The sequence below is a fragment of the Corvus cornix genome, chromosome 3 (genome assembly GCF_000738735.6).
Source record: "Corvus cornix cornix isolate S_Up_H32 chromosome 3, ASM73873v5, whole genome shotgun sequence".
NCBI lineage: Eukaryota > Metazoa > Chordata > Aves > Passeriformes > Corvidae > Corvus > Corvus cornix.
This window is the reverse complement of record NC_047056.1, coordinates 66011171-66033168: the sequence shown is the minus strand read 5'-3', so window position 1 is coordinate 66033168 and position 21998 is coordinate 66011171. Positions and strand designations below refer to the sequence as shown.

Here is a 21998-nt window from a genome sequence, read left to right as displayed (position 1 = left end):
GCACAGGAAGAGAAGCATTAGCTGTTCAAGCAGTATTCATTGCTCAAGCTACTATTCCTTAACTTCTAGTAACCAACTAGTGTCCTGTAAATGTTATCCTTCCATGGACCATCACTGGAATTATGCTGGATTTGAGCTAGCATAACTTGGGATCTATATCCTCCTGATGGGCATGATTAAAGAGGCATGATAGTGTTTGGGTTCCCCCACACTGAGTACTAAAATGGTGAATGCCACAGAAATACATGATCTAGAGCAAAAGAAGTGATGGGAGAGAGAAGGGACACACTGGACATGTATTGCCAGCATGCCACAGAAGAGAGGACATGTGGGATTTGGGAAGAAAAGTATTATCTCAACAGTGGTAGTAATTTCTGAAATCTTCCACTGAAGCATAGCAATACAAAGCTTCAGTCTTAGCTCTGGAGACAGTGTGTGTTTCTCCTGGCATGCTGACAAAGGGATATAGCTTACGCTGGTGAATCCAAGGATGTGTGACCATCTCCAGTAGGAGACAGACCTCTCCAAAGTCAACACCTTCCTCCTTAGTTTCACTGTTCACACTCTTTCTTAACTTGTTTTGGGTAGTGTACAGTTACATGGCCATCTGTTTTAATGAAATAAGAAAGAGGAGGAATCATTATTTCAAGTAGGAGAACTTGTTTGTGTCTCTTTTTTTCAGTTTCCTACATCTCACTCTCTGTCCCACCTGATTTATGTTCCTTGTGTCCTGTGATTCCTGCCCTGGATTGATTGTGGTTGTTCTGTCCCTTGTTATAATGCTCTCCTTTGTCCCAGCTGACCAGATACTAATCAGAACCAAGCAGATATCCCATTTCCACTTGGCTTTTATGTTATTTACCTGCCTCAAACTACTGTTTTTTCTCAAGCAAGTATCTTGCATTACCTTGGTGAAAGAGCAGCTATGCTTTTCCCATCTTTCCCTTCTGATGTAGACATCCCATTCAGCAATCAATCAAGGTTTAATCAGGGTTCTCAGCTTTGCAAGAGAAGTGGCTGCAATGTAGTAGTGGAAGTGCGGAAGGAGGAAACCATAAACATAGGCGATATAGCTGGGCTAAGCTGCCCTTTGTATAACCTCCAGCTGGCCAGCTCTTCAAATGCTGTGACAGAAACATGGATCTGGTTTCCATTTTTGTTTTCCCCCTGAGAACTTATGTCTGAATGCTGTCAGCATGGAGTTGACACTACAGCCCCATCAGTGATGGCAGTAATATAGATCTCTCCCCCTTGTCCAACAGTGGTTTTCAGAAAAGTAGGAATGTGACATCTCTGAGGTATATACTGCACTGTCTGGCTTTGCTCAAATAGGCTAGCAGGTTCAGAGGCTGCAGGAGTGGGCAGGCAGATTGTGTAAATCTGTTTTTCCTAAGAAATTCAAAAGTACCAGAAAATGTTACTGCACGCACTTCCCCACTTAGGATAAGACTAGGAGAATAAACATGATAAATAGGAGCTCTGGCTGTTCTATGAGCTGTTCTGGCAGTGTCACAGTGGTGAAATTTTTTGTCCAGTCTATCTAGGCGTGTTTGGTTTTCCTCAGACTTTGGGAAAATACCATTCTGGGTGATATGAGTGTTGCCCTTATTAAATAATTTGAGGGCACATGTGTTCTGATCCAGAGGGTGGAAAGAAGGAACAGTTGTGATGTTGCCTGACTTTGGAGCCTTGGCTGTTGGGAGAGTCATCTGCCAGAACTCCTTATTTCATCAGTAAAGAGGGCTTTTCCAAAGAGGTATCAGTAAGGTAAGTAAAACAGGACTCTCTTAAGCCTTCTCAATAATGTAGGTGCCAAGACTGCCATGTAAATGGAAAAATGACTTTTTTATCACTGGCAGATTCATCAACATGTTGGAAAGTTAAATCTGGCATTGGCAGCTTGATTCTTTCAGCAGTGTAATCTGGATTTCTTTTGACTTCTGCTGTCATGGCATTGATTCTAAAACAGCTTTAGAATTAAAAAAAAAAAAAATTCAACTTAATGAGTGCCCTCTAAATTTTGTGGCAATGTTAAGTAAAATTTAAGCCTTACCAGAAAACAAAAGTGTATGTTTTTAGCATGTGCAGTAGTTAAATAAAAGAAATATGTTTTAAAATATCACTGGTTATTTGTTTTCAGAATGCTAGGAGATTAAGGAGACTGATGTTTTAAATTTCTTCTTTGCATTAGTGGAATCCTCAATAGTCTAAATATCGTTCAGTATCCCAGGATACAATTATGAGAAAGTCTACTGGTAATTGATATATACATGGAAGGGGCATGTAATTAAGAACTCTTGTCCTTTCTCATCTATTAAAATAGTCATTTTATGTCACATAATAAAGTACACCCTTAACTGAGTTCCCATTTGTGTCAACTAAGAGGTTGAACCATTTGTCATAACAACCCATGTTGATAGGCGTGCTGCTCATTAGCAGAGCATCCCTAATGGCTACATCCTGGAGTAGGTTTACATTTTAAAATAAACAGAGGGGCACTGGGTAATAGCTAACTGTAACAATCACCCAAAATAATATGGGAACGACATTGTTTTAGGGACTAGCAACAGCAAACAAATGTGCATTAATATTTTAGTTAAAATAGATGAGTGTTAATGATTTTTCCTGTAAAAATTAAAAGCTGGTATTAAATAAACCCCTTGGTTTTCCATGGATTGGATGTCTAAAATCTTACAGAAAGTTTGTCCTTATATTTGAACCATATTATCTTTTTTTAGAGGGAACAGAGGATATTGATGTGTTTTCTGGCATTTTATCTCTGACTGGCCCCTAGAGCACTCCCCACCAGAAGGGCGTTTTGGCTGAGGAGATCTGTACTCGTGATTCTTTCCATATGCCGCTGGCTCGTCCCGTTCCCGCACTGAGCGGAATGATGTAATCAGAGTCACACATTGTGCAGAAATAAGAGTTCAGTCAGATTCTCTGTTTCGGACAAAGCAGCGAAAAACTCTCTTCTTTGCTAAGCCCACCTTGCAAACAAATGCCTTGGGAGTTCACAAATGCCACACTCTTCTTGCAGCAGGAGAGACGTCCTGATTTGCAATGGCCAGAAACAGATTTCTGTGGGTTTGGTTTTGGGGTTTTTTTTGCACATAGTTGATGCCCCATTTTTAAAGACAAGTATGCTACCAATGTGCAGTAAGGTGTGGGATTTAACAGTAAGGCGGCTCTGTGGGTTTCACGGGGCCGATAATTACTGTCAAGCACATGCAGACATTCCAGGGAAATCGCAGCAACTAATGAGAAGCAAATAGGGGGCTTCGGAATAACAAATCTGTGACCTTTCTGCTGCTTTCTTATAAACTAGCAATCACGTAGCCTTCTGTAGTCACTGTTTATTAAAAAGTGTTGGAGCATCCTGTAGGACCCTTGCTGTTAGTATCCAGATAGTGATAGGTGTTGAACAATACAGATTACAAAGTAAAAATAAATACATGTAAATAATTAGATGTGTGGATAACCATTTAACTAAAATAAATTCATATAAATAAATAAATAAAGCAAGTCTCTGTGCTGACACTAGAAATTCGTAACATCTGTTTGACTCCCAATAATCAAGCAGCAGTCATACTCAAAGAAAACTTAGGGGGGCTTTATAAGACTGTGGAATAAAAGTTGGTATAAAAGAAGCTTGGGGGATGCTGATATGCTGTCTCCTACAGAGAGGAAGAAAAAGTAAAGGAAGGGTAGGAGGATTAATTTGGTATCTGGAATATATATTATGTTAGTAAGTGAAATATCAAACCATTATGCTGTTTTTATCTTCTACATATGTAGTGTTTAAAAATAGAAATTGTGCATGTCTATGAAATTAAATGGCTAGCTGGATTTTGGAGAGCTTCTTTAATACCTTGGTTTTAAATTGAAATAGGAGATAAATTGATGCTGAAGTTCTGTGGTAGCTACAGGGAGCTCACTTTGTGGCATGACTGGTATAAAAATTTGCTAAAACAAGAGCCAGAGGTAATCTCTTGAAATAATAAAACAGAATTAAATTTCTGCGTCTGCTTAATATGACACTGAGAACAACTAAAACAGAGTCAGTTCTAGTTTGTTAACATGTCAATGCAGAAGCAACATGAGGGATGCTAAAAGCAAGCCCTGTGTGAGAAGGACTCTCTTGTGATCAAAGCCAAAAATGAAAGAAGATCTGAAAGAAGCTTCAGAAGCATCAGAATGATGATCATAGACCTATGAAGAAACAGAGACAAAGAGGTTAAAAAGGAGATTAAGACTTTTAAGGAACTAAAGTTTTACTTTCCTCCCCTAAGCACCTAAGCAGTACAACTCTATTTTTATTGTAAGCTCTTAAAACTTCTGTCTATATGTTGCCTTTTTTTTTCCACTCTGACATGAATGTAGTCTTTTACATTTAACCACTCCTTTGTCTTTCTTCCTGTCAACTGAGCTGCAATGAACACAAGCATGTGATTTTGGCTGCTGCTGAAACATGACTGGTAATGAGAGAGGGGCAAACCTGTTTTACCTTAGACACCAGGAACATAAATCATCAGTTTTTCAAGTATGTTTTTTATTCTTAACATTTTTGTTGCAAAGGACAGAGCACTAAGGTTGGGCTGATAATGGGGTTTTTGTTTTGGCAGCCAACCAGAAAAATGTGGAAAGGGTGAAAGCTGAGAGGTTGGTTTTCTTTCAAAGAGTCTTCCTTTTTCTTCCCAAAATGACAATTGTAGAATATTGCTCCATTTACTAAGAAAATATTCCATTTGAGCACAAGAAAATACTTTGTTTTGGAGACTTTGTAAGAAAAATATTTAAGATTTGATCTGGTTTATAAAATAAATGTTGGTGGTCTCATTCCCCTTGGCAGGTGTGCTCCCTCTTGGTATGTATGCTTTGTGTGGCCATGGAAGAATATTTCTTTCTTGCCTGATGGGAGGTTCAAAGCTGTATCTGCTTCCCTCAGAACTGGGTCAGGACAACAGCAAGAGTTCCAAGGCATTGCCCTTGGCATTGGGAAGGCTGTACAATTACACAAGTGACCAAGAGGTCAGTTGGCCCCATTATGTGCCTCATTTGCATCCACACTTGACATTTAGGGTGCATGAAATGCAGCTATGCTCTCAGCTGGCTACCATGTTTGAGGTAGATGGCATTGAAATGCACTGCAGGGCTGTCTTAGAATTAATTTTCACCTGTAAGCCATTAGAAGAGAGTTCTCGCTCATTTCCTTTGCATACACCTAGTGAGATTGTGAATTTTAGTACTGAGGAGGGAGTACTGGCATCCTTCCTTCAGTCTCCACCTCCAGGAGTTATTCTGCAGTATTTTGTCGTGGGAAAGTTTAGAGCATAAAATTCAGGATGTGGGTTACTTGTGTAATGCACGTGTCAGGATGTGCTTAATTCTTCATTTTGCATGCACTGATACCATGTTAGTTGTTGACATAGAGGCAAAAAATCAGATCTCACACTGCTTGGAAGCGTATTCTGTATCTCAGATTAAAGAGGGTTATTTTCCTATTTACTTCAATTTGTTTTTAAGAACTAGATACACAGTGAAGGAAAGATGACTCTAAACATCCCACATCAAGGAACTCACTTGAGCAGTAGAGTTTGATTTAAATCCTGCCTTGAACTGGTCAGACAGTGATTTTTCCCTCCTGGCTTGTATTTCTGAGAGAAATGCTAATAGAATTGTAGAAATGTAGAATTGTTTGGGTTGGAAGAGACCTTAAAGATCATCCAGTTCCAAAACCCCTGCACTGGGCGGGGACACCTTGGACTAGACAAGGTTGCTGAAAGCCCCATCCAGCCCAGCCTTGAACACTTCCAGGTTTGGGGCATCCACAACTTCTCTGGCCAACCTGTGCCAGTGCCTCACCACTCTCAGAGTCAAGAGTTTCTTCCTAACACTTATCTAAATCTCTCCTTTTTAAGTTTAAAACCATTACCTCATATCTTATAATTATCTGCCCATGCAAAAACCCTCTTTTTTGTATGCCCCCCTTTAGGTACTAGAAGGTTTCTCTAAGGTCTCCCTGGAGGCTTCTCCTTTCCAGGCTGAGCAACCCCATCTCTCTCAACCTGTCTGCACAGGAGAGGTGCTCCAGCCCTCTGAGCATCTTTGTGGCCTCCCCTGAACTCGCTCCAATAGGTCCATGTCCTTCTTATGCTGAGGACCTGGAGCAGTTCACAGCACTCCAGGTGGGGTCTTATCAGGGTGGAGTGGAGGAGCAGAATCCCCTCCCTTACCCTGCTGGCCACACTGCTTTTGATGAGCCCAGGACAATTGGCTTTCTGGGCTGCAGGTGCACATCACTGGGTCATGTCCAGCTTTTCATCCACCTGAACCCCAAAATCCACCTCTGTAGGGCTGTTCCCAGTGAATTCTTCTCACAGTCTGTACTCATGTCTGGGATTGCCCAAACCCAGGTGACCCTGCTTTCAGTGAGGAAGTGGTTATTTAGTAGTGAGTAGAGAGAAATTACAGAAACATGTTTCTACTGAGAGAAGAGACAGTAGTAGCATCAGAAATGTTGTCAAGAAATTGAGGGGTTGTAATGATCTTGGCTTTGTTGGTGATAGTGGTTTTTACTTTCCATCCAAAACTTTATGCAAATGGTATGCTTATTTAGAGATTGGAATTGCATTTAATGAGGGTGCTGTGTATACACAGAACAAATGCAGTGCATGCATTATGGTTCTTGGTGTCATGTACTGATCACTGGAAAACAGGGTCTTAATCCCCCCCCTTCAGATTCATTGTTCATTGTAGAAGGTGGCAAATCTAAAACAGATAAACCACGTTGCACCATGCTAAAATTCTTAACACATGTAGGAAAACCATCCTACTTATCCATAATTCCAGTCTTATCCATGATCTCTTTATTTCTCCAGTTTCTTCATGGAGGATTTATATCAAACTGTAAATGTTTAAAATAATGTAACAAAGATATTTTATATGACACAGATGAACAAAACTTGAAAGAACACCCCAGGCATGTATTTATCCTGTGCCATTCACAGGGTTTGTTCAGACAGCAGTTTTTTGTGCAGAACAATGCATATGGCTTTGGATGTTCATGCAGTTTGATCATGAGGTAGCAGACCTGTTCAGCACTTTTTGCTCTTTCATAAATCTTCTCAAGTTTCCAGATAGGCACCTCTTCCAAATATACATATACCTACAGATACAGGTATGTAAGTGTAAAAAGGTGTTGTAGAGGGGTGCCTTTATGTTTTAGAATTTAAAATATGTTTTAGAATTTTTGGAACACTTGCCTTGCTCAAAGTGCATGTGTCTGCAACTAAGTAGTTGTTCTGTATTAAAGAATGCATTATAGATACTTTTATTGCTTTGGATTTTTTGTATTTGTTTTTGTATCATCTGATGCCTTTAAAGGCTGACAAGGCTAATGCAGCCTTGAGGTAGAGGTTACTTGCTGTCATCAGACACAGTTAATTGTGAAGCTGAAGTTCATACTCTCTGATGTTAACTTTTAGTCTTGAGTGGCTTAGAAAATAGCTTGTTGTACAGGGCAAAGTGTTGGCTTGTTTTTACCTATCTTTGTATAAATACATACCACTTTTTCTTAATAGTTAATTGTTAGCCCTGAAAACACTTTTTTCATGTACATTCAGTGCATGCCTGTGGGTCTGCTTTCCCACAGTTTATCAGCTAGGCTATTTACCAAGTCTGACACTGGGAGATGCATTTGAAAAATGAGAACATGATTTAGATACAAAAACCATGTAATGCTTGCTACTTGACCATTCTTCTTGTGAATCATTTTCCACATGTTTGGTGTACATTGCTTGGTTCCCTTGAAACTAAGTTGAGGGGGGGGTGCAGTGATTTATAGCAACTAAAGAGTTGTTTCCTCAAAAGAGCTTCACCTTAAGAACAGATGTTGACTGTGGGTTTGTGTGTTTAGAAATTGAGATCTTTAAATCGTCATCTTTAATTTTTCTCTATTACTTGTATGAATCTCCTCTGTGAAATTTTATACAAGACTTAACTGTACAGAAGTGCAATTTGACGGAAGTTATGACAAAGTTTCTTGTCTAACCCAAGCTGGGTAACTATGTCAGTATGTGTGATTAGGGTGCCTAACATAAGGGTTTTTACACTGAAAGGCTGTGGGGTTTGGGTTTTTTTTTTTTGGTTGGTTGGTTGGTTGCTTTTTTTTAAGAGATTGGGAGCCTAAATGCAGTTATAACTTCTCAATTTAGCACCTCCTATTTTGCTTTCTATTTTGTCAGAAGCAGTGCCACGGAGACTTATATATGCTCTTACACTGTAGAATTTGATGCAGTATTCTGTTAGAAACTAAACATAAAGTTAGCATACACCTCAACAGTGAAAGTTACAATAAATCAGTTCCACTGGCAAATCCCATTTTTAGTTAAGTCAGGTAAAGATCAGGTTTAAGCAGAATAGGTTTAAGCAGAATCTAACTAGGAGTTTGTGTGTTGTTAAAAGGATACTGAACTTTGAACTAAATATTTTAAATTAGCTCAAATTCTTTCATTGTACTTTTCTTCCACCCTAATGTATAGCTTAGCCTCAAACTCTTTGTAATTGTTCCAAGCAGATGCCTTTAAAGTGAAGTTTCCTGTACCCATTTGAACTCTGATTTCTGAATATGCAAAGGTTTAGTGAAACTAAAAATACTTTGGAAATTAGAATTCATTATATAGCTGATCAAAGGAATGTTTCTGTGTCAAAGGATTCCTGACAGGAATTGTGGTGCCAGAGTGTTGCATATAATTGGCATAGAATGGAACTTTAGTTTTATGTATAGGACCCACAACATTTTAAGGGCTTTTTCAATTATAAGGAAAGATGGAAAAGCAGAAATAGAGAATTAATTGAGATTGACAAATAACCATATAACTCAGATTGATGTATTTAATTTAAATCTGTGAGAACAATATTTCATTTAAAAGAAGGAAAAAAGAATGTTTAACTTCACTGGAAGCGGAAGATGGGATCAAAGCTGAGAGAAGGTGAACAGTTAAAACTATTGGAAATTCAGCTAATCAAAAAGCATACAGAGAGTTTCCTTACATGGAAATATGAATGTGCCAAATTTGAGTCCTTCCAATGATGTTAAAAATATGCTGAAATAAAAATTAAAAGTAATTTTTTCTCACTTGCACATGATGTCTTTTACCATCATTGCAGTGCCTTAGGCTGATGGTCATAATTTCTACACGGTTTATTAATGCATTTGGAATGCTAATAAATGCTTCTGTAGCAGATTTTTTTTGGTTTCATCTTACTCTTTGGGGATTTTTCCTCATCTGTTCACAGTGCTGCTTACACAAACGAAGATGAAATCATATTTTTAGAGTCATAGAATAGTTGAAGCTGGAATGTGTGTGCCTTCAGGAGCACAGCACCATTTCTGCTGATTGTAGTAGAGCACTCAACTCAACAATTTAAATTCATTTCTGTAATAAAAAATATATGGAAAAAAAAGTGAAAGAGGAGAACAAGCATGAAAGCAACTGATGATTTTTCAGGTTATAAAAGCTTATTTTCACTATGTATTCCTACACATTTTCTTTTCTGTAGGACCATGGCCTGGAAGTACTGTAAGTACTGCAATACTAAAGTCTTTGATACACAATGGATGCTTGATTTAAGAGGAGTAAGTCTTCCATACTACCTATATTATGAGTTTTCTTGGTATAAATTTACTATTTTGCTAAGTTCAGTGTAACCATTGGATACAAGCCAGTAGTTCCTAGAAAATAATTTTGAGTATTGACAGTGTTTTACCTCTTTTCTATTTTAGCATTTAAAAAACCCCAGTGTTTATTAAGTATGTTAGTTTGAACTGTAGTCAAAGTTTCATCTTCCCTACTTCTGTCCTTGAATGCATTTGGGACATGAAGAAACAGTATAGTGAGTTATTTTATTATACTTACTTTAAAGACAGCTTTAGTCCCACAGGCACCATTTATCATCAACTGACTCCTTTGGAAAGGAAAAAAGATTTGTTACAGAATGTTGGAGGAGTATAAACCATGGCATATTACTTCATCACAAAAATTATATGAATCTTTCTTCAGATGAATAGATTCCATTTCTGTACAATCAGTATTCTGCCTATCTCTCTCCTAGCAAAACCCAGAATATTTCAAACATTTTTCTCATATTTAGCAACTTAATCTTTCTAATAAAGTTCATGAGCTTTGAAGGCTAATATTGTCCATACTTAGGATAGGAAAGAAAGGTCTCAAGACTTGGTAAGTAGCTGTGTTAAAATTCAACAGGAATTGTCTAACTTTGGAGACTTTAGGTCATATACATATCACAGTACAGTAAGGAGGGAAACTAAGTAGGTGAAACTCAATTAATTGCCATCTTTCTTTATTGACAGGCTAGTGAAGGATGCCCCCTGGGATGAGGTCCCTCTTGCTCACTCCTTGGTTGGTTTTGCCACTGCATATGACTTCTTGTACAGCTACCTTAGCAAGATTCAACAGGAGAGATTTCTTGAAGTGATTGCCAATGCCTCAGGATATATGTACGAAACATCATACAGACGTGGATGGGGCTTCCAGTACCTTCACAACCACCAGCCTACCAACTGTGTGGCCCTGCTGGCTGGAAGCCTGGTTCTGATGAATCAAGGTATGTGCTAAGCCATAGGAATGTTTTTTCTGAAGTGTGTCAACTCAAATCAGCCACTTATGCAGCAAAGTTCAGGATTTGATAAAAATGCCTCTGAGTGTACTCCAGTATTGGATTTGCTCTTTTGCTGCTTAGTAAAATTTAATTTACTGAGCAGAACAAAAGTCTGTGGGCAGATGTAAAAGGCATGATGTGTGTGTATATAAATTCAGTTTTCTAAGTGATTCTGAAATTCTCACCTCACAGTTTGTAGGAGTTAAAAATCTCCTTGTGTACAACGTATCCAGCCCTGATTCACGGGCAGTGTCTTTCAGTGTAGATTGTCAATGTAGAACGATGCACTTGGTCTCCTTACACAAAGCATTGTGAAAGTCAGCAGTCAGAAACACCCAGTGCTCTGACCTGGGAGCCAGACAACAGGATAACCTGGAGTTTCATCCAAGACTTCTGTCCTGTCACCTGGGAGAGCTGCAAAAGTGTAACTTTATCCACCCAAATGCCACAGCTTAGGACCCGTCTTCCCAAAAGCCTTTTCTGTGGAGATAAGCAGGGCTGTACTTTCTTCCCTCTGAACTCTGCCATTGCACCGCACAACCAACTTTTGTGCCTGGTGTCCTCCTCTTCTTTGCTTTGGGGACATAAAACCATCCTTCCCATTTCCAAAGTGAATACCCTGGCCAGTAGCTTTTGCCTGATCTATCGGGGGGTATCCCTGTCCTCCTGGAGAATGCAAGTCAGAGTCAGAGAGAGAGATCAGGTAAGCAATCCTGACTTTAAACCCCAGAGGTACTTCAGCTGAGAGATGAAAGTCGTGGAGCCAGCTTCTGCTTTTATAAGAATGAATCAGTATTTCATCAGGTGATTATTTTATATGTGCTGGAAGTATTTTGAAAACATTGTTCCCAATGGAACTACTTACATGCTGCCAGTCCAGGAAAATCTAGTTTCTAGATGCTGATGGTGTTGCCAAGCTGCTCAGCCCTGCCAAGCACAGGCACATCTGCACATCACTGGAGCTTTCAAATGCTGAAAGAAGTGTGACAAAAAACTGTGGCACCTACTGTGTTTGGAGGGTCATTTTTTGCTAAGTGCCTGTCAAAACAAACACACTGACTGATGTGTATATGTTGAAAAGCATCAAGAGCATGTGTGGAAGTTATTCCCTATCCTCCTGTCTTGCCTTCCACAAATTGAATGTTTATCCAGTGGGTTTGCTAAATTTCATATAATTCCATCCTTCCCTAAGCCTTTGTTGGTGCAGAAAGCTGGCAGTTTGCAAGATGATTCTGCTTTTCATTAAGATATAGACCATAAGTATGCCTTGTGACAGTGAAAACATCACAAAGCTGGGCAATATTTTTTTCACTAAAGTGATGGTGTTTGGGGGGAGGAGGAAGGAGAAAAGCAGGAAATTCATGAATTCTTGAGCAATTTGAAAATAGTAGTAATATTTCAAATGAAAATAGGTCAAAACAGACTGTACATTTCTAAATTAAAATTTTAGGTTTTGATATAGAACAACTTTATTTTTTAAAAAATAGCAACTTAAATGTGGTTTTTCTGTTGGTATAAAATTTAAAAAACCCTCTAATTCCAATATGAAAGAAAATAATCTGAAGGAGAAAAAAAAAGGGAGGAAAAAAAGGGGTGAACATATTATGCTTCTCTATCAGATACCTAACAATTGCAAATAATGTATCCCAGTGTAGACCTTTCTCACAGAAGGTTTAAATTCCAGCTAGTAAGTTTAAACACAATTCAGCTATTGAAGCTTGTAGAGACTAAATAGCCAATTTAAAAGAATGTAAATGTTGCTATAGGAATGAAAAATGAAACTAATTGAAATTGATTCTAGGCACGTGCATATGGTGAAGTCTTTGCACTTAGACACATGCAGGTATTCAAAATAGAAACTTGAGTAAGGCCTTGATATTGATATAGATACATGGTTTATATACTGCTAAATTTAGGTGAGATTTGTTCTGGTTTGTCATGTAGCCTGACAGAGTGTTGAGTCTTTTTTCATTTCAATATATTATTCTTCTAGTGTGCTACAAGTATAGAGTTACAGCATCGATATACACTAAGTAAACAGAACTTAATGCATGACAGTGGTAAAGGCACTGTACTGAACCATGGCAAATAACATTCTTGCTGCAGTCAAAAACTAGCTTCCCTTTTATGTCACAAGGGAAAACAGGAGTGGAAACCTTCAGGATTTTATTCTGACAGACCACCGTGCTGCCAACTCCATCAAGAGTAATGAAAGAGTGTGTTAATAGCTGTGAGTGAAGTGGAAGTAAGTAGTCCACTGCCCCTGTTGCTCAGGCCTTCCCCATCACAGTTTTCTCTTCAGCCAGGTGTTCAAAATACCATGTTAGACTCACATTATCTGTTTTGCTTAGACACTGCTATTTTTTTTCTCTCTGTTAACTGAGCAGGATTTGGCAGCCTTGACTAGTAGGATGTCTGAATTACTCATCGCGCCGCTGAGCATAAATACAGTGTTGGTGGCAATGAGATTAAACACTCTGAGTAACAGGATTGAATGTAGCTCCTACTCCCTTAGCCTGGCACATGTGCTTCATTCAGCCTGCACTGCTTCACCACATAGTGGGGTGTAATGTGCCAGCTGGGCTTTGCTACAGGGCGGAATTAAGTGTGGTTAAATCTGTGCCCAGACACCTTGAGCTGGGAGAACATGAAGTTGCCATGTAGAAGCATGAGGCAGTTGATCTCTGTTTAGTCCTACCTCTCTTGCTACTCAATCCGAAAGAAAATAAGAGAAGGCACGAAGCCTGTCCTCTGCTGGGTTCCATGTGCTGACTTCTGCAATACATAAATGCTGTGCTGAGGCCCTCATGCTTGTGCTTAGTGAAAGCAGACTGGCACTGAGGAGGTTTCTTGTGACCTCTTCCAGGGTCTTGATTTGTGTAGAGCAGACCAAAATAGTAAAATCTCTGAAATGCTTTTCTTTAGAAAAACTAAAACTGCTTAGGGCTTCTATATGTGGAGGCTGAGAATTTATCTACTTGGAAGATTAATTTTATTCTGGAATTGAGGAATCTACTTTTGCAATGACTCATGCAAAGCTCTTCCAAAATAGCTTTTATTTAGATAACCCTTTAGGTTGTACAACAAACTGAAAATATAAGTAGAACAGAGCAGGTCTTAAAATAGAGCATGAGTTAGTAGAATATCAGTTAACTGCAGCTCAGATGTGAACTTTTTTACTTTTTTAGTCTCTGAGGATCTCCTTATCATGCTGGTGATCCTGCCAGTGAAAAATGACTGATCAGAATTGTTGCATTGTTGGAGCCCTCTAGTGGGGCCATTGGTTTGTTTTCATAGAGCTTTAATTTGAAATGCAATAGTCTTGGTTTGCCTCTTCCCTTTTTGCATGTCCTGACCACATTAAGGAAATTTCCTTTTAAGTTGTAAAACAGCACAGTCCCACATTATTGGGAAAGGTGTTTGATAGATTATCCCATGCTCATGTGACCTTGCTTTGCTGTGTTTAAATACGGTATTTTATTTTTCACCCTAGAGGTACAGAGATGCTGCAGCAGTAGGTTGTATTATAGACCCCGTTAACCAAGGGGTTAGCAGTAGGTTGTATTTAACCCCTTTAGGGTTGCAGATTCCTTGCTGTGAAGGATCCCACTGTGGGGGTACAGATGGCACCATCTATGAACTGTTGTGTTGTAATTAGTTTTGCCAATGACTTTTTCTTTCAGGCTACCTTCAGGAAGCTTACTTGTGGACCAAGCAAGTGTTGGCAATCATGGAGAAGTCAGTAGTCCTGCTGCAGGAGGTCACAGATGGCTCCCTCTATGAAGGGGTGGCATATGGCAGCTACACAACCAGATCACTGTTTCAGTACATGTTTCTTGTCCAAAGGCATTTTGACATCAATCATTTCAGCCACCCCTGGCTCAAGCAGCACTTCGCATTTATGTACAGGACTGTCCTGCCAGGTAGGTCCTTTGGGTGAATGAAGAGGAATCTCTTTATTTTTGAAGCAGCAATAAATTTTATACTTGAAACAGGCCATTTTAAAACAACACTCTACTTGGATTTTTTTCAAAATAACCATTTCCTTGGATTTTACCTTCATCAGTCATCAAAACAGTAACATCCTTGTTTATCACTGCCTACTAATGAGGGACACCTTCCACTAGCCCAGGTTGCTCAAAGCCCTATCCAACCTGGCCTTGAACACTGCCAGGAATGGAGCATCCACAGCTTCACAACCTGTTCAAGTGCCTCACTATCCCCACAGGAAAGAACCTCTTCCTTATATGTAAACTAGGTCTACCCTCTTTCAGTCTAAAGCTGTTACCCCTTGTGTTGCTTATTTGCAGGACACTTCATTAGGAACTGATATTGCTCAAATTCCTAGTTAAAAAATCTTTGGTTACTCTCTTGGAACCCCAGATCTATCCATGTATGTAAGGGGGGCTGAATGCAGCTTTGGTGTGCCAGCAAAGGCGCATAAGGAATTGTGCTGACTCCGTGTGAGACCTCAGGCATCCTTTGGGAAGAGGTTCCTAAGAGCAAAATGAACTCACAATGATGGTTTCAAGGTGAAGCTGATTATTTTGTTCTTTGGGGACACCTCTGGTTTATTCCTTTGGAGAGTATAGATTCGCATTAAAAAAATAAAAGCTGTAAAGGGAAAGTTACCTTTGCCAGATTTAAATGAGGAGAGGAAGTGGATTGCATCTTACATTTTGTGTAGTACTTTGGCTGTCTGTAGCCCAAAGCCAAAGAAGAAAGGTGAATATTCAAGTTAGCTGCAGCAGAAGGAAGGTGCTCCTGTGTAACCTATTTACGGCTCATTTACAAGCAGGTCTATAAACATCTGAAAAAGCTGCTCTGTTTGCACTGCTTGGCTTCACCATCATGCTCTTCAAAAGCATCTTTGTGTGCTTATTTGTTCTTTCTTACATTCCTTTTCACTTTTTCCCAAGGGTTCCAGAGGACTGTGGCCATCGCAGATTCCAACTATAACTGGTTCTACGGGCCAGAGAGTCAGCTGGTGTTTCTCGACAAATTTGTCATGCGCAATGGCAGTGGGAACTGGTTGGCAGAGCAGATCAGAAGGAACCGAGTGGTGGAGGGCCCGGGCACACCATCCAAAGGGCAGAGGTGGTGCACTCTCCACACTGAATTTCTCTGGTATGAAAGGGAATGAGTGGGCTCAAAAGGAACCTGGCAGCTGTTTGCTGTTAGTGATAGTTCATTATCTTTAGATGTGCACCGTAGAAGCCAGGATCAGGCTGTCCATGTGCCACCCAGGGTCATGAGGCACAGAAGAACTTCTTCACTTAGCACAGATACACCATACTGGTTGCCACAGTGAGCACCCTGGTCTTGTCCTACGTCTGCTTTTATGGTTTCTTTCCACTGTCTATTGCTTTCATAGAATATAGACCATTCCAAAGGAACCGAAAATTTTCCTGTATATAGTCTTTGTTTAATTTGGTCTATTCTAATGGGGTTTAATCCTGTTGTGTTCTTTTATAATTAATTAGGCAAATATTTAAAACATAGTTTTCTTTCAAAAGTTCTGTGAAATAGTATAAATTTTCTTTTCAAAGCTGAATAATCCAAGCAGTAAGGCTACTGTTAACTGGATTTGCACACTAATTTGCAAGATATGCTTGGAAAAAATGCCATGCTAGATGGATATTTTTCCATGCAATTTCCAGCTATGCTAACTTCTATGTCAATCTTCTAAAAGTAAGAAATTAAAAGACTTAAGAAGCTTAAATCCACATATGAATTCCCTTGGTTTGGGGAGATAACAAGAATATTTTTGAGGAGTCAGTGTAGCTCTCTCTCTCTCTTGCAAGAAAAATCTTATTGAATATCTGTTAGTTTGCATTTATGATGTGCACATTAGAGTGCATGTTTGTTAGGTTCCAGGCAGCCTTCATCTTGTTACTTGCAAAATACAGAATCTCTCCTCTACAACTTCATCCCATCACTGTTTTCTCCTGTCTCTTCATGGAAATTCTGGGACTTTCTAGGGCCTGCCAGAAGCTCCTGGTTAGCTGTAAGAATAAATCTGATTCCGGAACCGTCTAACAGAAATATTACTGGGCTTAATATGGTTTTGTATATTTTGGTTGCTTAAAAACAATGCCAGAAGGTTAAGTTTTGTTTTGGATTTTTGTTGTTTTAACTCCCATAGATAAAATTGTAGTCATTGTAACCTTTTCTGGAATAAAGGCTTCTTTTTAAACAAAATGTCTTATATCTTACAATTTATAAAAGAAAAACCATGAAAATTTTTCTTCAGCCTAGTTTCGAGAAAGACACTAACATACATTAACTGATATAAATAATAAACATTTATCCTTTAGAGTGCCTTTTCATTAATTTTTAATTTATTGCCTATTCTGTTTGAAGACTACAGACTTCTGTAATCGTCCTTTTGGGGAAACTGATACTCTGCTTCTCTTTGTTAAGTAGTCAGTAAACAGGCACAAATGCTGATGTCTAGTGCAGAATAGGCAGTGTCTGCAGCTTGATCTAATCTGCCTTTTTTAAACATCTGTGTTACAGAGTAGTTTTATGACTATATAAGACAAAACATGGGTAGTTTGAAATTAGTGTTACTCTTCTTTTTGAACTGCAGAAAGATTGCTTGCTCCAAATGAAGAGCAGATGCTTTCAGCTGTTATTCTGTAAAAAACACACAACAAATTTGTGTAGGAATTAATGTGATGAATACTAATTACATCTATATGATTAGGAAGCATAACTGTGGGCTTTATATTTTTGGCCTGCTCCTTGATGTAAATATTGGATGGATTTTGAGTTGTGTACAAGTGCTGACAATGGAATCAGCCAAGTGATTTTTAACTGCATTTTTGTCACCTTTTTTCACAGGTATGATGCAAGTTTGCGCTCTGTACCTCCACCAGACTACGGGGTTCCTAAGCTGCATTATTTTGAGGACTGGGGAGTGGTAACTTATGGAAGTGCTTTGCCAGCTGAAATCAACAGGCCTTTCCTTTCCTTCAAGTCAGGAAAGCTGGGAGGACGTGCAATATATGATATTGTTCATAAGAACAAGTACAAAGAGTGGATCAAGGGGTGGAGGAACTTCAATGCTGGCCATGAGCACCCAGACCAGAACTCCTTTACTTTTGCTCCCAACGGCGTACCTTTCATAACAGAAGCTCTGTATGGGCCAAAATATACTTTTTTTAATAATGTGTTGATGTTTTCCCCTGCTGTGTCTAAGAGCTGCTTCTCCCCATGGGAAGGGCAGATTACAGAAGACTGTTCCTCAAAGTGGCTTAAATATAAACATGACTTGGCTGGCGACTGTCAGGGACGAGTGGTTGCCGCCACAGAGAGAAGCGGGGTGGTTTTTATCAGGGGAGAAGGAGCGGGTGCATACAATCCTAAACTGAAGCTGAGAAAATTACAGCGAAACCTCATACTTCTCCATCCCCAGCTTCTCTTGCTAGTGGACCAAATCCACCTAGAAGATGACAGTCCTCTGGAGGCAGCAACCAGTTTCTTCCACAATGTGGATGTGCCTTTTGAAGAAACAGTTGTTGATGATGTCCATGGGGCCTTTATTAGGCACCGTGATGGGATATATAAGATGTACTGGATGGACGACACTGGCCACAGTGAGAAAGCCACCATTGCCTCACGGATGTATCCCCGGGGCTACCCCTACAATGGAACGAACTACGTGAATGTAACGACCCTGCTGCGGCACCCCCTCACGAGGGCCATTTACCTTTTCATTGGGCCCTCTGTGGACGTGCAGAGCTTCACTGTCCGTGGAGATTCCCCGCAGCTGGAGGTCTTTGTGACCACTGGTGAGCACGCCTACGCCGTGTACCTGTGGCCCGTCGAGGACGGCTCCCGCTCCACCTTTGCACAGGTTATTGCAGACCGCCAGAAAATTGTCTTTGACCGAGCCTCTGCCATTAGGACCTCCACAGTGCCAGAAGTGAAGGACTACATAGGGATCGTGGAGAGGAACCTGCAACACTTTAAGCCTGTTTTCCAGCAGCTTGAGAAGCAGATCCTGTCTCGTGTACGCAACACGGCCAGCTTTAGGAAGACTGCTGAGCGCCTGCTGAGGTTTTCAGATAAGAGACAGACAGAGGAGGCCATTGACAGGATATTTGCAATCTCACAAAGGCAGCAGCAGCAGCAGCGTGGCAGAGCAAAGAAAAACAGAAAGGTAGCCAAAGGCTACAAATTTGTTGATGCTGTTCCTGACATTTTTGCACAAATTGAGGTAAATGAAAGAAAAGTGCGACAAAAGGCACAGACTCAAGCACAAAAAGAGTTGCCTGTAGATGAAGATGAGGAAATGAAAGATCTTCTGGATTTTGCAGATATCACTTACGTGAAGCACAAAACTGGGTTGTCAATCAAAGGCCGATCAGGGCTGGCACAGATGGTGACGACTGCTCGAAGTAGTGCCCCATCAATATCAGCTTCTTATACTCGCCTCTTCCTGATTCTCAACATTGCTATTTTTTTTGTCATGTTAGCAATGCAGCTCACATATTTCCAGAAGGCCAAGAGACTGCATGGCCAAAGATGTCTGTATGCAATACTTTTAGTAGACAGCTGTATATTATTGTGGCTGTATTCTTCCTGTTCTCAGTCACAATGTTAGCAGAAGACCTCTACTAGTTGACCAGTTTATGGTCATATATGTCTATGCAAAAGCATTAACCCTAATAGGGCCAAAGTTTATATAGTCTTTTTTTTTTTTTTTTTTTTTTTCTGAAACATTCCAAAAACAGCTGGGGAAAGATTGTTTTCAGACCAGAAGGGATTAAAGAATAGGGCAAGCAATGAATATCTCCAAAAACTCAGTACTTAATAAGTACTCCTCGTTCGTGTTTTGAGTTGGGCCTCACATCTGAGGGAATGTTATGTTTTGTCCATCAGAGTTCAGTAATGTAAAGTTGTAATTAATTTTTTGGTGAGAAGAGCCCTCCTGGTAGGTTTGTTTCTAAGGTCTTTTTTTATACAGAATTTGATTTCCATGTAGTGAGTTTTCATTTCAGGCTGCTAGGGATGTCTCTGGACATTCTCCTAAGATGAGGACATTCAAACGTATGTATACGAGGCAGATCTTAGCAGTAGACTTCATTTCTCTCTGCCAAACCAAAGAATGGCTCAGTATGGGACACCCCTGTATCATTATTGCAGACCCTTATATTGTGTCATCTCTACCATGCTTTACAGACTGGCTCAGTGGGGAAATGACAGTCATGTCAGTGCTTGCCAAGTGAGAGGCACATCACTAGTAAGCAGTAGAAGGCAAATATGGGGTTAATTCAAAGTAGAACAGAATGCAATTCTCAGGAAAAAAAGCCACATTTCTGTTTTAGCCAAGTGTAGGCTGTAGAATGCTGAATTCTGCAGGGTCTGTTCTCCATTTTACAAGGCAGGGTTTCAAGAAAGTTTTCTATAGTTTGAAGCACGTCTTAGTAGGGAAATAATATCCTAAATCAATGTCCTTCCATATGTAATTTTAAAAATACAAAGAACCAAAGCAATCCTGCGGTAACCTCAGCAACTGCCAGTATGGAAAAATATGTATTAAGGAAGTATTTAATGCCTTTTTTCTTTTCCTGGCTAGAAAGAGGACAGTTAAAATTTTGTGAACAGCCTGTTCTCTATAAAGTACCAGCAAGGGTTCTGCAAGCTCTTGGTGGCCCCAGGTCAATTATTTGGGGATTAGTGGTTAATGGAATCATGTGGTCTATGACAAAAATAAGTTTGACATCTCCACATATATTCCCTCTGTTCATTAAACTAATTTCAAAAATTCATAGCTATTTGAGAGAATGGAAGCTCTATGGAATTGGGGCATACCTGTATGTCTTTACAGAAAAACAATTCTTCAGTACATTTGCTAAATAAAAGCATTATAATTATCTCTATGGAAAAGTTGTTTTTATTTTATTTAAATATTTTTACTGATAATGACAGTAATTATATTCATCAGCACTTGGTTCAAACCACAAACCTTTGTTTCCCCTTCTTTACACCATTTAGATGTATGTTCTACATTACTCCTGTTAAGCCTTCTGCAAGTCTATGTGTTGAAATGTGATAAGCTTTCCTTGTCTAAATATCTTCAGTGAATAGGTCAGAATATTTTCACTAGCTTCCAGCTACTGAGTCAGTTCAGAGCACTGTATTCACATAAATAAGCTCTACTGCAGTCTCCAATGCCTGGATTTATTCAATGAAATTGGCTACATTTTATCTGAGCAAAGATTTAGGTACCCAGTTAATTTCTGATCCATGCATCATCACTGGATTATGAGAGTATTCAGACAGTAACTCAGCCCACCTAAGACCTTGGAACACCTTCAAAACATACCTTCCCCTTTTCCCTAATTGCTAAAGGCATATGAGATGATTAATTGTCTATTTCAACTCACTTTTATTTCTTATGGCAAAGGGAGCTGAGCCTGGGGAGTATCATCCATATAGGTCCATGTGGGTAGTGGTGCCTACTGAAAGCAACTAAATTGTGACAGGCTGTGGATAACTTGAAAACTCTTTATTTCTGCCTTTGCACTGTGATGACATAAAGACATGCAAAAATAGCTGTTGGCTTATGTTCAATTTTAAAGACACTGTTAGTTTTTCAGTATTAGGTGATACTATTATTGGCACGAAACACCAAAAAGTCAAGGGTTTATTTCATGTCCATGCACATTTCCCCTATGTCAATTTGCTATTGCTTTGAACAACCAGAAAGCCACCTTGTAGTCTAGAAGACTTGAGAAGTGCCTGCAGTTCTTTGTCTGCTTTGTAGTGTGGCATCTAATTTCTAGGGTGGGATTTTGTGTAGCTGTCAAATGAAACTGCAGAGATTAGAAATTAAGGTATGGTTTTGCATGTTAGCTCTCATTTACACTACACTTCTCAGCACTCTTCCAGCAGTGCCAAGGGAAAGAGGTGATTGCAAGAGCTGCCCATGCTCACAGACAGGTCTTAAAGCAGCTTTTAAAGCAGACCAGCATTCAAATGAATGGTGTGTACATTGATACTGTAAAGGGAAATGAAATGCAGCAGCCTGACCTCCTGAATGAGAGACCAGACCCATTTAAGCATAAAGTGTGCATCCAGGGGTTTTCCAGCCTGTGCTTGGTTTGCATCTGTTAAGGATTTATGTGTATGACTGTCTTTACTTGCTGCTCTGAACTCCACTTGCACAGATGTAACTTTGATTCAGTTTGGGAACTAAAGAAGCAAATTAAGCCTTAATTGTGCTGACTGTCTTTTAGATATGAAAAGAATCCTTACTTATTCTTTTCCAGGCCAGAGCCTTTAAAAAGTCCCTCTCCAGTGGT

At 39.6% G+C, this 21998-nt stretch overlaps 1 protein-coding gene across 4 annotated transcripts in view; it reads left to right on the top strand.

Moving 5' to 3' along the window:
* Positions 1-20573, top strand: part of DSE (dermatan sulfate epimerase) — a 35107-nt gene extending 14534 nt beyond the window's left edge. For 3 of the 4 annotated variants that reach the window (XM_039569204.1, XM_039569203.1, XM_010402638.4), the window contains 4 exons: positions 10376-10629; positions 14367-14606; positions 15603-15810; positions 17530-20573. In XM_039569204.1, coding sequence (XP_039425138.1) covers positions 10376-10629; positions 14367-14606; positions 15603-15810; positions 17530-19294 — 2467 coding nt within the window. In that variant the 3' untranslated portion in view covers positions 19295-20573. Of the gene's footprint in view, positions 1-10375; positions 10630-14366; positions 14607-15602; positions 15811-17529 lie in introns of those variants that run through there. The other variant, XM_039569205.1, reaches the window with a different exon arrangement.
* Positions 20574-21998: the final 1425 nt, after the last annotated feature.